This window comes from Pleurodeles waltl, chromosome 11 (assembly GCF_031143425.1).
Source record: "Pleurodeles waltl isolate 20211129_DDA chromosome 11, aPleWal1.hap1.20221129, whole genome shotgun sequence".
NCBI classification, from domain to species: Eukaryota; Metazoa; Chordata; class Amphibia; order Caudata; family Salamandridae; genus Pleurodeles; species Pleurodeles waltl.
The window spans coordinates 1,026,533,727-1,026,550,477 of NC_090450.1; the positions used below are offsets into that span (position 1 = coordinate 1,026,533,727).

General features: G+C 49.1%; 1 protein-coding gene across 3 annotated transcripts in view; it reads left to right on the top strand.

The window, feature by feature from the left end:
* Positions 1-16,751, top strand: part of SCARB1 (scavenger receptor class B member 1) — a 505,116-nt gene that overhangs the window by 285,763 nt on the left and 202,602 nt on the right. For all 3 annotated transcript variants that reach the window (XM_069215380.1, XM_069215379.1, XM_069215381.1), the window contains exon 3: positions 12,634-12,775. In XM_069215380.1, coding sequence (XP_069071481.1) covers positions 12,634-12,775 — 142 coding nt within the window. The remainder of the gene's footprint in view (positions 1-12,633; positions 12,776-16,751) is intronic.

Consider the following 16,751-nt stretch of genomic DNA (forward strand, 5'->3'; position numbering starts at 1 on the left):
TGCAGCAATGCTGGGCATCCCAGGGCATATTTTTGCTTTGACAAGGGCTCAGGCCAAAAAGCAAAAAGGACAGGGAAGCTTGGATCCTGGAACAATGGACCAAGTGCTCCCTAAAGCTAGGGCTAGTAGAAGCAAACCACTTCCTACTATCCCTCCCTCTACAGTGGATTCTACTTCTGAGGAAGAAGAATTCCCTCCCTGTGCAGAACCTACACCAGAGGAGCTGGAAGCAGACACTGCTGAGCTTTTGGGTGAAGGGGGGCCTGCCAGAGAGGAGCTGAGTGTGGCACAGCAAACCTGTCCCACATTAGAGGGTCTCAGACAGCAAGCTGTCAAACAGGCTAATGGGGATGTCAGTGACTCTCACAGAGTTTACTGGGAGGACAACCTCTTGTACACTGAGCATAGGGATCCTAAACCTGGAGCTGCCAGGAGATTAGTGATTCCTCAGGAGTACAGAAAGTTCCTCCTAACACTGGCACATGACATTCCCTTAGCTGGGCATCTAGGACAAATGAAAACTTGGGACAGGCTTGTTCCCCTGTTTCATTGGCCTAGGATGTCTGAGGACACAAAGGAATTTTGTAAGTCCTGTGAAACCTGTCAAGCCAGTGGCAAGACAGGTGGCACCCCAAAGGCACCCCTTATCCCACTGCCTGTGGTTGGGGTTCCCTTTGAAAGGGTAGGGGTTGACATAGTTCGCCCCCTTGATCCTCCTACTGCTTCAGGCAATAGGTTTATCTTAGTGGTAGTGGACCATGCCACAAGATATCCTGAAGCTATTCCTTTAAGGACCACTACAGCACCTGCAGTGGCAAAGGCCCTCCTGGGAATATTTTCCAGGGTGGGCTTCCCAAAGGAAGTAGTATCAGACAGGGGAAGCAATTTCATGTCTGCATACTTAAAGGCCATGTGGAAGGAGTGTGGTGTAACGTACAAGTTCACAACACCCTATCATCCACAAACAAATGGACTGGTGGAGAGATTTAATAAAACTCTCAAAGGCATGATTATGGGTCTCCCTGAAAAACTCCGCAGGAGATGGGATATCCTTCTACCATGCCACCTTTTTGCCTACAGGGAGGTACCCCAGAAAGGAGTGGGCTTCAGCCCCTTTGAACTTCTTTTTGGACACCCTGTTAGGGGTCCACTCACACTTGTAAAGGAGGGTTGGACACGACCTTTAAAAGCTCCTAAGCAGGATATTGTGGATTATGTACTTGGCCTCAGATCAAGGATGGCTGAGTTCATGAAAAAGGCCAGTAAAAACCTTCAGGCCAGCCAAGAGCTCCAGAAGCAATGGCATGATCAGAAGGCTGTTTTGGTTCAGTACCAACCAGGGCAGAAAGTGTGGGTCTTGGAGCCTGTGGCCCCAAGAGCACTCCAAGATAAATGGAGTGGTCCCCACACAATTGTTGAAAAGAAGGGAGAAGTCACCTATTTAGTTGACTTAGGCACTGCCAGGAGTGCCCTTAGGGTGCTCCATGTCAACCGCCTGAAACCCTACTATGACAGGGCTGATCTCACCCTGCTCATGGCAACTGATGAGGGACAGGAAGAAGACAGTGATCCTCTACCTGATCTCTTCTCTTCCACAGATCAAGATGCTCTTGTTGAAGGTGTAGTTTTGGCTGATTGTCTTACTTCTGAGCAGAAAGATAATTGCATAAATCTCCTAGATCAATTCTCTGAACTCTTCTCTACTGTGCCAGGTACCACTTCTTGGTGTGAGCACACTATAGATACTGGAGACAGTTTACCTGTCAAAAGTAAGATCTATAGGCAGCCTGACCATGTCAGGGACTGCATAAAGCAAGAGGTCTAGAAAATGTTAGAACTAGGAGTGGTTGAGCACTCTGACAGTCCATGGGCTTCTCCTGTGGTACTGGTACCAAAACCCCATTCCAAAGATGGAAAGAAGGAAATGCGGTTTTGTGTAGACTATAGAGGTCTCAACTTGGTAACCAAAACTGATGCTCACCCTATACCCAGGGCAGATGAGCTCATAGATACACTGGCATCTGCCAAGTATCTAAGCACTTTTGATTTGACTGCAGGGTATTGGCAGATCAAATTGTCAGAAGATGCTAAACCTAAGACTGCATTTTCTACCATTGGAGGACATTACCAGTTTACTGTAATGCCTTTTGGTTTGAAAAATGCACCTGCCACTTTTCAGAGGTTGGTGAACACAGTCCTGCAAGGGCTGGAAGCTTTCAGTGCTGCATATTTGGACGATATAGCTGTCTTTAGCTCCAGCTGGGATGATCACCTGGTCCACCTATGGAAAGTTTTGGAGGCCCTGCAAAAGGCAGGCCTCACTATCAAGGCTTCAAAGTGCCAGATAGGGCAGGGTAAGGTGGTTTATCTGGGACACCTTGTTGGTGGGGAACAGATTGCACCACTTCAGGGGAAAATCCAAACTATTATTGATTGGGTTCCCCCTACCACTCAGACTCAGGTGAGAGCCTTCCTAGGCCTCACTGGGTATTACAGGAGGTTCATTAAGAACTATGGCTCCATTGCAGCCCCTCTTAATGACCTCACATCCAAGAAAATGCCTAAAAAGGTATTATGGACAGCAAACTGTCAGAAAGCTTTTGAGGAGCTGAAGCAGGCCATGTGCTCTGCACCTGTCCTGAAAAGCCCTTGTTACTCTAAAAAATTCTATGTCCAAACTGATGCATCTGAATTAGGAGTAGGGGCAGTCCTATCACAACTTAATTCTGAGGGCCAGGATCAACCTGTTGCTTTTATTAGTAGGAGGTTGACCCCTAGAGAAAAGCGTTGGTCTGCCATTGAGAGGGAGGCCTTTGCTGTGGTCTGGGCTCTGAAGAAGTTGAGGCCATACCTGTTTGGCACTCACTTCATTGTTCAGACAGACCACAAAACTCTACTTTGGCTAAAACAAATGAAAGGTGAAAATCCTAAATTGTTGAGGTGGTCCATATCCCTACAGGGAATGGACTATACAGTGGAACATAGACCTGGGAGTAGCCACTCCAATGCAGATGGACTCTCCAGATATTTCCACTTAGACAATGAAGACTCATCAGGTCATGGCTAGTCTTATTGTCCTTCGTTTGGGGGGGGGTTGTGTAGGAAAGTACCATCTTGGCTGGCATGTTACCCCCATTTTTCACTGTATATATGTTGTTTTAGTTGTATGTGTCACTGGGACCCTGGTAACCCAGGGCCCCAGTGCTCATAAGTGTGCCTGAATGTGTTACCTGTGTAGTGACTAACTGTCTCACTGAGGCTCTGCTAATCAGAACCTCAGTGGTTATGCTCTCTCATTTCTTTCCAAATTGTCACTAACAGGCTAGTGACCATTTTTACCAATTTACATTGGCTTACTGGAACACCCTTATAATTCCCTAGTATATGGTACTGAGGTACCCAGGGTATTGGGGTTCCAGGAGATCCCTATGGGCTGCAGCATTTCTTTTGCCACCCATAGGGATCTCTGACAATTCTTACACAGGCCTGCCACTGCAGCCTGAGTGAAATAACGTCCACGTTATTTCACAGCCATTTTACACTGCACTTAAGTAACTTATAAGTCACCTATATGTCTAACCTTTACCTGGTAAAGGTTAGGTGCAAAGTTACTTAGTGTGTGGGCACCCTGGCACTAGCCAAGGTGCCCCCACATTGTTCAGAGCCAATTCACTGAACTTTGTGAGTGCGGGGACACCATTACACGCGTGCACTACATATAGGTCACTACTTATATGTAGCTTCACAATGGTAACTCCGAAAATGGCCATGTAACATGTCTATGATCATGGAATTGCCCCCTCTATGCCATCCTGGCATAGTTGGCACAATCCCATGATCCCAGTGGTCTGTAGCACAGACCCTGGTACTGCCAAACTGCCCTTCCTGGGGTTTCACTGCAGCTGCTGCTGCTGCCAACCCCTCAGACAGGCATCTGCCCTCCTGGGGTCCAGCCAGGCCTGGCCCAGGATGGCAGAACAAAGAACTTCCTCTGAGAGAGGGTGTGACACCCTCTCCCTTTGGAAAATGGTGTGAAGGCAGGGGAGGAGTAGCCTCCCCCAGCCTCTGGAAATGCTTTGTTGGGCACAGAGGTGCCCAATTCTGCACAAGCCAGTCTACACCGGTTCAGGGACCCCTTAGCCCCTGCTCTGGCGCGAAACTGGACAAAGGAAAGGGGAGTGACCACTCCCCTGACCTGCACCTCCCCTGGGAGGTGTCCAGAGCTCCTCCAGTGTGCTCCAGACCTCTGCCATCTTGGAAACAGAGGTGCTGCTGGCACACTGGACTGCTCTGAGTGGCCAGTGCCACCAGGTGACGTCAGAGACTCCTGCTGATAGGCTCCTTCAGGTGTTAGTAGCCTATCCTCTCTCCTAGGTAGCCAAACCCTCTTTTCTGGCTATTTAGGGTCTCTGTCTCTGGGGAAACGGCAGATAACGATTGCAAGAGCTCATCCGAGTTCCTCTGCATCTCTCTCTTCACCTTCTGATAAGGAATCGACTGCTGACCGCGCTGGAAGCCTGCAAACCTGCAACATAGTAGCAAAGACGACTACTGCAACTCTGTAACGCTGATCCTGCCGCCTTCTCGACTGTTTTCCTGCTTGTGCATGCTGTGGGGGTAGCCTGCCTCCTCTCTGCACCAGAAGCTCCGAAGAAATCTCCTGTGGGTCGACGGAATCTTCCCCCTGCAACCGCAGGCACCAAAAAGCTGCACTACCGGTCCCTTGGGTCTCCTCTCAACACGACGAGCGAGGTCCCTCGAATCCAGCAACTCTGTCCAAGTGACCCCCACAGTCCAGTGACTCTTCAGTCCAAGTTTGGTGGAGGTAAGTCCTTGCCTCACCTCGCTGGGCTGCATTGCTGGGAACCGCGACTTTGCAGCTACTCCGGCCCCTGTGCACTTCCGGCAGAAATCCTTTGTGCACAGCCAAGCCTGGGTCCACGGCACTCTAACCTGCATTGCACGACTTTCTAAGTTGGTCTCCGGCGACGTGGGACTCCTTTGTGCAACTTCGGGGAGCACCGTTTCACGCATCCTCGTAGTGCCTGTTTCTGGCACTTCTCCGGGTGCTACCTGCTTCAGAGAGGGTTCCTTGTCTTGCTCGACGTCCCCTCTCTCTGCTGGTCCAATTTGCGACCTCCTGGTCCCTCCAGGGCCTCAGCAGCGTCCAAAAACGCTAACCGCACGATTTGCAGCTAGCAAGGCTTGTTGGCGTTCTTTCGGTGGGAAAACACTTCTGCACGACTCTCCACGGCGAGAGGGATCCGTCCACCAAAGGGGAAGTCTCTAGCCCTTTTCGTTCCTGCAGAAACCTCAGCTTCTTCTGTCCAGTAGAAGCTTCTTTGCACCCGCAGCTGGCATTTCCTGGGCATTTGCCCATCTCCGACTTGCTTGTGACTTTTGGACTTGGTCCCCTTGTTCCACAGGTACCCTAGATTGGAAATCCACAGTTGTTGCATTGCTGGTTTGTGTCTTTCCTGCATTATTCCTCTAACACGACTACTTTGTCCTTAGGGGAACTTTAGTGCACTTTGCACTCACTTTTCAGGGTCTTGGGGAGGGTTATTTTTCTAACTCTCACTATTTTCTAATAGTCCCAGCGACCCTCTACAAGGTCACATAGGTTTGGGGTCCATTCGTGGTTCGCATTCCACTTTTGGAGTATATGGTTTGTGTTGCCCCTATCCCTATGTTTCCCCATTGCATCCTATTGTAACTATACATTGTTTGCACTGTTTTCTAAGACTATACTGCATATTTTTGCTATTGTGTATATATATCTTGTGTATATTTCCTATCCTCTCACTGAGGGTACACTCTAAGATACTTTGGCATATTGTCATAAAAATAAAGTACCTTTATTTTTAGTATAACTGTGTATTGTGTTTTCTTATGATATTGTGCATATGACACTAAGTGGTACTGTAGTAGCTTCACACGTCTCCTAGTTCAGGCTAAGCTGCTCTGCTAAGCTACCATTATCTATCAGCCTAAGCTGCTAGACACCCTATACACTAATAAGGGATAACTGGGCCTGGTGCAAGGTGCAAGTACCCCTTGGTACTCACTACAAGCCAGTCCAGCCTCCTACAGTGCTTTACTTACCTGAGAAACTAACCAATACTTACCTCCCCCAGGAACTACTGATTTTTGCACTGTGTCCACTTTTAAAATAGCTTATTGCCATTTTTGCCAAAACTGTGTATACTACTGTTTTAATTCAAAGTTCCATACTTACCTGTGTGAAGTACCTTACAATTTATGTACTTGCCTAAATGCTGAATCTTGTGATTCTAAAATAAGTTAAAAAAATAATATTTTTCTATATAAAAACCTATTGTCCTGGAGTTAAGTCTTTGAATGTGTGTTCTCATTTTTTGCCTGTGTGTGTACAACAAATGCTTAACACTACCCTCTGATAAGCCTACTTCTCGACCACACCACCACAAAATAGAGCATTAGTATTATCTAATTTTGCTACTATCAACCTCTAAGGGGAACCCTTGGACTCTGTGCACACTATCTCTCCCTTTGAGAGAGTATATACAGAGACAACTTCTTACAGATGGTCTGTGTCAGTGTGGTATTAGATATTCTGATGTGACCTTGCCGTTAGATGTTCACTTGTGATAATGGGGTAGGGTGGACTTTGTGAGCGTGGTGTTGGATGTCTGATGTGAACACGGTGTTGAATGGTTCGCTGTGGGCATGGTGTTGAATGGTCCGGTGTGTCCATGGTGTTGGATAGTCCCATGTGAGCATGGTGGTGGATAGTCCCCTGTGAGCATGGTATTGGATGGTCCAGTTAGGGCGTAGTGTTTGATGATCCGGTGTGGGCATTGTGTTTGACGTCCGGTGTAGGCTTGGTGTTTGACGGTTCGGTGTGGGCATGGTGTTTGACTGTTCAGTGTGGGCGTGGTGTCTGACATCAGACAGTCCGGTGTGGGCATGGTGTTGAATGGTTTGATGTGGGTGTGGTGCTGGATGGTTTGATGTGGGCGTGGTGTTAGATCGTTTGATGTGGGCGTGGTGTTAGATCGTTTGATGTGGGCGTGGTGTTGGATGGTTTGGTGTGGGCGTGGTGTTGGATGGTTTGGCCTAGTGTTGGATGGTTTGGTTTGGCGTGGTCTTGGATGGTTTGGCGTGGGTGTGGTGTTTGACTTTTCGGTGTGGGCGTGGTGTTTGACATCTGACAGACCGGTGTGGCATGGTGTTGGATGGTTTGATGTGGGCGTGGTGTTGGATGGTTCGATGTGGGCATGGTGTTGGGTGGTTCGATGTTGGCATGGTGTTGGATGGTTTGGTGTGGACATGGTGTTGGATGGTTTGGTGTGGACATGGTCTTGGATGGTTTGGTGTGGTGTTGAATAGTTTGGTGTGGGTGTGTTTGTTCGGTGTTGGCGTGGTGTTTGACATCTGACATTCTGGTGTGGGCATGGTGTTAGATGGTTTGATGTGGGTGTGTTCTTGGATGGTTTGATGTTGGTGTGTCGGTTCGATGTGGGCGTGGTGTTTGACATCCAACAGTCCGGTGTGGGCATGCTGTTAGATGGTTTGATGTGGGTGTGGTGTTGGATGGTTTGATGTAGACATGGTGTTGGATGGTTTGATGTGGACATGGTGTTGGATGGTTTGATGTGGACGTGGTGTTGGATGATTTGATGTAGACGTGGTGTTGGATGATTTGATGCAGACGTGGTGTTGGATGGTTTGGTGTGGGCATGGTGTTGGATGGTTTGGTGTGGGCATGGTGTGATGGTTTGGTGTTGGTATGCGTGGTGTTAAATGGTTTGGTGTGGGCGTGGTGTTGGATGGATCGGCGTAGTGTTTGGATGACTGGTGTGGGCATGGTGTTGGATAGTCTGGTGTGGGCGTGGTGTTTGACAGTCCGATGTGGGCATGGTGTTTGACGTCTGGTATGGGTGTGGCGTTTGATGTCTGGTATGGTTGTGGCATTTGACGGTCTGGTGTAGGCGTGGTGTTTGACGGTCCGGTGTGGGCATGGTGGTGGATGGGTCGTTGTGGGTGTGGTGTTGGACGGTTCGATGTGGGTGTGGTGTTGGACGGTTCAATGTGGGCATCTTGTTCGATGTGGGCGTGGTGTTGGATAGTTCGATGTGGGCGTGGTGTTGGATGGTTCGATGTGGGCGTGGTGTTTGATGGTTTGGTGTGGACATGGTCGTGGATGGGTCGGTGTGGGCGTAGTGTTTGACATCTGACAGTCCGGTGTGGGGGTGGTGTTTGACTGTTTGGTGTGGGCGTGGTGTTTGGCATCCGACGGTCTGGTGTTGGATGGTTCGATGTGGTGTTGGATGGTTTGGTGTGGGCGTGGTGTTGGATGGTTTGGTGTGGATGTGGTGTTGGATGGTTCACTGTGGTGTTTGACGGTCTGGTGTGGGTGTTGCAGTTGGATGGTCCGGTGTGGGCGTGGTGTTGGATGGTTCGATGTGGGCGTGGTGTTGGATGGTTTGATGTGTGCGCTGTGTTGGATGGTTTGGTGCTGGTGTGGTGTTTGACGGTTCGGTGAGGACATAGTGGTAGATGGGGCGGTGTGGGCGTGGTGTTTGACATCCAGCGGTCCTGTGTGGTGTTTGATTGTTTGGTGTGGGTGTGGTGTTTGGCACCCGATGGTCTGATGTGGGCGTGGTGTTGGATGGTTCGATGTGGGGGTGGTGTTGGATGGTTCGGTGTTGGTGTGGTGTTTGACGGTTCGGTGTGGACATAGTGGTGGATGGGGCAGTGAGGGTGTGGTTGTAGGAAAGTACCATCTTGCCTGGCATGTTACCCCCATTTTTACTTGTATGTATGTTTGTTTTTGCCTGTGTCACTGGGATCCTGCTAGCCAGAACCCCAGTGCTCATAAAGTGTGCCCTGTATGTGTTCCCTGTGTGGTGCCTAACTGTATCACTGAGGCTCTGCCAACCAGAACCTCAGTGTTTATGCTCTCTCTGCTTTTAAAATTGTCAGTGCAGGCTAGTGACTAATTTTACCAATTCTGATTGGCACACTGGAACACCCTTATAATTCCCTAGTATAGGTTAACTAGGTATGCAGGGTATTGGGGTTCCAGGAGATCCCTATGGGCTGCAGCATTTCTTTTGCTACCCATAAGGAGCTCAGACAATTCTTACACAGGACTGCCACTGCAGCCTGAGTGAAATAACGTCCACATTATTTCACAGCCATTTTACACTGCACTTAAGTAACTTATAAGTCACCTATATGTCTAACCCTTACTTAGTGAAGGTTAGGTGCCAAGTTATTAGTGTGGGGGCACCCCGGCACTAGCCAACGTGCCCCCACATTGTTCAGAGCAATTTCCCCGGACTTTGTGAGTGCGGGGACACCATTACACGTGTGAACTACATGTAGGTCAATACCTATATGTAGCATCACAATGGTAACTCCGAACATGGCTATGTAACATGTCTAGGATCATGGAATTTTCACCCAAACCCCATTCTGGTATTGGGGTGACAATTCCATGCATCCCCGGGGCTCCAGCATGGACCCCGGGTGCTGCCAAACTAGCTCTCCGGGGTTTTCTCTGCAGCTACTGCTGCTGCCAACCCTCAGACAGGTTTCTGCCCCCCCCCCCCCCGGGCCTGGGCAGCCCAGTCCCAGGAAGGCAGAACAAAGGATTTCCTCTGAGAGAGGGTGTTACACCCTCTCCCTTTGGAAATAGGTGTTTAGGGCCTGAGAGGAGTAGCCTCTCTTGGCCTATGGAAATGCTTTGAAGGGCACAGATGGTGCCCTCTTTCCATAAGCCAGTCTACACCGGTTCAGGGATCCCCCAGCCCCTTCTCTGGCGCAAAACTGGACAAAGGAAAGGGGAGTGACCACTCCCCTGACCAGCACCTTCCAAGGGGAGGTGCCCAGAGCTCCTCCAGTGTGTCCCAGACCTCTGCCATCTTGGATGAGTGGCCAGTGCCAGCAGGTGACGTCAGAGACCCCTCCTGATAGGTGCTTACATTTCTCTGTAGCTAATCCTCCTCTGAGGGCTATTTAGGGTCTCTCCTGTGGGTTTCTCACCAGATAACGAATGCAAGAGCTCGCCAGAGTTCCTCTGCACTTCCCTCTTCAGCTTCTGCCAAGGATCGACCACTGACTGCTCCAGGACGCCTGCAAAACCGCAGCAAAGTAACAAGAAGACTACCAGCAACATTGTTGCGCCTCATCCTGCCGGCTTTCTCAATTGTTTCCTGGTGGTGCATGCTCTGAGGGCTGTCTGCCTTCACCCTGAAGTGGAAGCCAAGAAGAAAGCTCCCGTAGGTCGACAGAATCTTCCACCTGCCAACGCAGGCACCAAACTTCTGCATCACCAGTCCTCTGGGTCCCCTCTCATCTTGACGAGCGTGGACCCTGGAACACAGGAGCTGGATCCAAGTGTCCCCAACAGTCGAATGGCCTTTCTGTCCAAATTTGGTGGAGATAAGTCCTTGCCTCCCCACGCCAGACAGTAATCCTGTGCACTGCGTGAACTGCAGCTGCTAAGGCTTCTGTGAACTTTTGCAAGACTTCCTTCGTGCACAGCATAGCCCAGGTCCCCAACACTCCTTCCTGCATTGCCCAACTCGCTGAGTTGGACTCCGACTTCGTGGGACCCTCTTTTGTTGTGCCTAGATGATCGCTGTGCTCAGATCTTCTGAACGCCTGTCCAGGTGCTTCTGCGGGTGTTGCCTGCTTCTGCGTGGGCTCTCTGTGTTGCTGAGCGCCGGCCTCCCCGTCTCCTCCTCCAAGGGGCAACCTCCTGGTCCTTCCTGGGCCCTGGCAGCACCCAAAATCCTCAACCGCAACTCTTGCAGCTAGCAATGCTTGTTTGCAATATTTCTGAATGGTAACAACTCTGCATCCTCCAGCACGCCGTGGGACATCTTATGACCAAAGGAGAAGTTCCTGGCACCTTCTGTTGTTGCAGAATCTTCGGCTTCTTCAACCCGGAGGCAGCCCTTTTGCACCTTCATCCGGGGTTTAGTGGGCTCCTGCCCCCACTGCACACTTGTTTGCATCTTGGACTTGGTCCCCTTCCTTTGCAGGTCCTCAGGTCCAGGAATCCGTCTTCAGGGCTTTGCAGTCAGTTGTTGTCTTTGCAGAATCCTCTATCTCGACTTTACTGTCTTTCTGGGGTAGTAGGGTAACTTTACTCCTACTTTTCAGGGTCTTGGGGTGGGGTATCTTGGACAGCTCTAGTGTTTTCTTACACTCCCAGCGACCCTCTACACACTACACTAGGCCTGGGGTCCACTCGTGGTTCGCATTCCACCTTGGGAGTATATGGTTTGTGTTGCCCCTAGGCCTATTGTCTCCTATTGCATTCTATTGTGTTCTACAGTAGTTGCACTACTTTTCTAACTGTTTACTTACCTGATTTTGGTTTATGTGTATATTTTGTGTATATTAGTTACCTCCTAATGGAGTATATCCTCTGAGATACTTTTGGCATATGGTCACTAAAATAAAGTACCTTTATTTTTTAGTAACTCTGAGTATTGTGTTTCTTATGATATAGTGCTATATGATATGAGTGGTATAGTAGGAGCTTTGCATGTCTCCTAGTTCAGCCTAAGCTACTCTGCTATAGCTACCTCTATCAGCCCAAGCTGCTAGAACACTACTAATCTACTAATAAGGGATAACTGGAGCTGGCACAAGGTGTAAGGACCATCAGGTACCCACTATAAGCCAGGCCAGTGTCCTACAATGGTGTTTGAGTCTTCAGTGTTGGTGTGGTGTTTGACATCCGATGGTCAGGTGTGAGTGTGGTGTTTGGCATCCGATGGTCTGGTGTGGACGTAGTGTTGGATGGCTCGATGTGGGTGTGGTGTTGGATGGTTTGATGTTGGCATGGTGTTGGATGGTTTGATGTGGGCGTGGTGTTGGATGGTTTGGTGTGGGCATGGTGTTGGATGGTTTGGTATGGGGTTTGAGGGTCTGCTGTGGGTGTTGTGGTTGGATGGCCCAGTGTGGGTGTGGTGTTTGACATGCGACGGTCCAGTGTGGGAGTGGTGGTTGGATGGTCCCGTGTGGGTGTTGGATAGTCCGGTGTGGGCGTGGTGTTTGACAGTCCAGTGTGGGCATGGTGGTTGGGTGGTCCATTGTGGGCGAGGTATTTGACAGTCCGGTGTGGGTGTGGTGTTGGATGGTTTGATGTGGCGTGGTGTTAGATGTTTGGTAGGAGAATGATGTAGGCTGCCTAGTGTGAGTGTGATGTTGGATGGTGTGGTGGGAGTGTAGTTTTGGATGTTTTCCGTAAGTACCGTGTACAATAACCCGTTTAAGTGAAGTGTTGGATGTTTGGTGTGAGCATTATGTCCTTTTCTGGGTGGTGTTAGATAGTCCAGTGTGAGTGTGGTATTTAATGTCTTGTGTGGTTTCCACCGCTCTGTTTTTTTAGACTTGAAGGAAAGTCACCATTTCTGTAAGTGGGTGTTATATGTACAAACTTATATCGACCCTTAAAGGAAATAAAATGAGAGTTTTTCTTAAGATACTCGATCATATCTCTCCATTTTTACAGCGCGTGTCTTTGAAAATTAAGGTTTAAGACTGGCAGATGCTAAAGAAAGTCACCTTCAGAGAATATATAAATTGTCTACTCATGTTACCTTTGTTGTGGTTTGTCGGTTTTTGCAGAGAGTACAAGCAGAAAAGGAACATCACCTTCCATGAAAACAACACGGTTTCCTTCATAGAAGACCGCACCTTCTTCTTCGTACCAGAGATGTCTTCTGGGAGTGAAGGAGACTATCTGGTGGTGCCCAACATGCTGGTTCTGGTAGGTTTGGAGGCTTTCTGTGGCTATAAGCTAGGATAAGTGCCTAGGATTTCTCAAAAGGGTGCAAGCCCCTTGTGGCTATGTCCACTATTGGATGGTCTGCTCTGCACCGCCGTCTTGAACGGGGCAGGACCGCTTCAGGTGCTTCAGTGTTAGTCTGATGGGCTGAAGTTGAGATACATAGTATGGGAAGTGTTTTTGTAAAGCGGACTATTGGCAGCAAGGGTATCCTGGCATGGAGCAGGTGGTACGCCCCGCCTTGCCTCTGATAGATTTGTTCATTGAAAAGCCGGGTCTGCAGCTCCTTGTGGAATTCTTGAGGAGAGGTGGAGTTTCTGATGTGGAGTGGGAGGTCGTTTCACGCTCCTGATCTGGTTCCGTGTACGCGTGAGGGGAGGTGTCTGAGTGGTTGGTGGAAGGAGGTGCTGCTGTTCAGGTAGGTGGGGCCTAAGTTATGCAGTGCTTTGGATGTGTGTGAGAGGAGTTTTAATGAGTGTGTTTATGTATCGCAAGCCAGTGGTGCTCCCTGATGTGTGGTGTGATGTGATTTCTGTGTGGGAGGTTCAGCATGAATCTGGCTGCCAAGTTCTTGATGGGTTTTTGCCTTCCAGTGAGTTTCTTGGTGAGGCCAGTGTAAAGAGTGTTCCCGTATTCCAACATGCTGGTAACAAGGGCGTGAGTGACAGTTTTTCTTGTGTTGCTTTTAAGCTTTTTGAAGATCTTCCTCTGCACATTCAGGGTGTGGAAGCAGGAGGCAGTGATGGTGTTGACCTGGATGGTCATCTCCATGATTGAAAGGTGGCAGAGACCAAACATTAGTGAATCCTTCCTGGTGTCTGAATTTTAAGGAGTCTCCTACCCTGGTGAAGGATTCTGGCACTGAAAGGGGTCTTTAGTAAATGCATATTTCTGCTTGCTCTCACATCTGTGGATGCTCCTGCACAATGTACCAGGTCTTGCTTTTTACCTTCTTTGATGGACGCCACCACTTTCCATCTCGAAGGCCAAAATTCAGACTTTGCCACAAAATGTTTGAGGAAGTTTCATTAAAGAGCATATTGTGAAACTCTTAAGTTTTAACCCACTAAAACCTCAGTGCTGCTTTTAAAACTTGTGTATTTATTTAGTTCTTTAAACTCTGATTGGAATTGGAATAACGATTGAGGGCCGGTTAAATAATCTTGTAATGTTGTGCAAGGGACACATTGAAGTATGGCCACAGGCATGATGTAGACCATGCGCTGTGTCCTTCTGTTAGCTTGTAATGTAGAATGTAAAACCCCGTGCAGATAAAGGCCTAAAACGAGTAAATACCCCCTCAAGACTTCTTGCTGGCTCCACATTATGGTGAAAATATATGTGAAAATCAGCATTTCACAGGAGGTCTGGCTGTAAAATATTGAAACAATTAGAATCTCCTTGTTTTGAAGTAGGAAGCATTGAACCCTGATGCAGTAGGGTGCCAAGCCAAGATTAAAGATGCTCTGGGCACCCTGCTTCCCGTCGCCTGGCTCTCAAGTCTTGGCAAGTGTCTCACCAAAAACCAGGAACCAGGGGATTCTCTCTACCCACTTCAATGTCTTGCTCAAGTCAACACAGCGGCAAAGGGTGTCCAGGTGCAGTCATCCTGTAAAGAAGCCTCTAAAACCATTTTTTTTTTTTTTTCGAGGGCATTGTCAGGAACTCGTGCCTTGGTTCAGATACATACAATCGTCACCGTACACAAATACCTCTTTGATCGTAAGTCGTAGGTAACAAACTTGACAACATGTGTACAAGCTATCCCTTTGACCTTTTACCTGTTGAGGAAAAAGGTCATGTTCGTCAAAACCATACATTACATTACATCATTTCACATTTATTTCATCTGAGTCCTCTCCGTTCGCCTTTCGGGTCCTGAAGAGAAAAAGAGACAACAGGTCCTTCTAGGGTCCCCGCGGGTGGGGGCCCCTTCAGGTTTTGTTGTCGCTGTCGTTGGCCGATTCATCCAGTGCTGCGTAGTCACGCTGGCGGCCGTGGACCATCTTCCGGCAGCACAGGGTCGATGTCTCCTTCTTCCCTGCCACCAGGCGGTTTCTGGAAAATAGAAGAACATCTTTAAAGTAGCACCAGAGCCTCCAGCAGCCCTGGAGGTCTTGAGTGAGAGGGAACTGGGGAACAAGGAGCCAATCGCACAAGTGGTGGCCAAGACTCCTCATCCCGGCATTCCTCAAGCATTACAAAATCATCAACTCCAGTCAACTTATTTCGGGGCTGCAAAGACTTTAGAAACGGGCAGATGGACTGTACCGTGACCTTGGTAAGGGAGCCCACACCTGACCCACACCTTAGTCCTCTATTCAATCCCAGTAAATGCCAGAATTAAATGTACGATCCTGTGCAAGGCCTTCGAGGGCGTCTGGGACAAAGGAGAGGTGGTGACCGGTCGCGGCACCTCTGTCGAAGACACTTAGTTAACAAGGCCCATCGGGTGGCCAGCATCGTTCACACAGTTGATTCACGAGGAAGGACCCGGGCGGTGCACGGGCCAGACTCTGGAGGCCTCCAGCCGCACTTGAGATCAGGACCCACCCACGTGTGGTTCACAAAACACTTGAACATGAAGCATTCATACATCCCAGTAACTGAACTTCTCACAGCGGAGAGGTGGGGCGAGAAGTTTGGGCTCTGGTCACTTACCCTGTCTAACAGGCGCCTCCTTCCCCTCAACAAGCAAGCTGTGTTTTACAGTGCTTTGAAGTAGGACAAAAGAGGCACAGCGCTTTATAAATCTCTCGAATAAATAAATTGTGAACAAATCTGCCTGTCTGAGAGAAGACTACGGAAAGTCCACGCTGTTCACCTCCATCCAGAGGCCGAGTGGAGATCCAGTGAGTTGTGGGGTGAAAGACTGTCCTCAAAGGGAAAGGGTACATTATGCGGTGTAGTCCCCCGGCCTAGCACTCCTCAAGAAGTCCTGCAATACTGTGAGAACATTGAACCAACTGAAGACAATCTATTGCAGTTCAAACACACTGCGGCGGAGCGCAGGGCAGTTATCAGAGATTAATGCCCTTGGTCCATTCCTAACATTCCTGCATCTAGTCTTCTGCTCTTCTAACTCTGGAGAACCCTGTAGTGTTCACTTCTTGGGCGTCTGTGCGCCATTAAACCAAGGATCTCAACAAGTTAAGTTGTAAACAAACTAACTTCAGGCGTCTAGTAAACCCTGATGTCTGTGCTGAAAATCAATTACAGCACGTCACCCCCCCGCCCCCCCCCCCCAAAAAAAAATCAGGAAATTCACATTATTCCACCGAATTAGTAATTCAGAGAGGAGGAAATTCCAGAGATGTTTATAGGCCACTGGTCCTGAGGCCAGAGAGGGATGAGGCTTTCTCGATCGAGGATAAATGTAGATATATAGTCATTCAAGGTATAATCAGTGCTTAAAATGGAAATATAGCACTGCAGGTTCTGAGTACCTGACAGTACCGGCCCATCTGAAGCACTGGGCGTAAGACACACAGAGCGGCCTGGAGAGTCATGGATGTCCGGAGATGTGGGGCTTTCAGAGGACAGAGGGACTGACCTGGGGGGCCTGGTGGATGACTGGGTGTTCAGGGTACACTGTGAGAATTGAGAATTAAGGGGGGTGTTTCTAAAGACTTGGGGCTCCAAGCTGCATAGTCCCGAAGATGTGCTGGACATGCTTTCTGCCAGAGTCTCTCTTAGGGGACAGGCCTGGGGCAGTTGCTTTGCCCAGGGTGTGGAGACAGGTACATTGTAGACTAGGTTGCAGCAGGTGAGATGAGGGAGCGGTTAGAGGGTCTGTCAGGTGGTAGAAGTAGGGGTATTGGTCTGGGGGCAGGTGGCTAGTGACTGAGGTGGGTGTAGGGGTCTTTTAACAGGTGTCACTTGCACTTGGTTAAGTGAGTACTAATTTGTGAGGTGTGTGGTGGGGGATAGGTGCTTAGTGGAGGAAAGTACCCTCTTT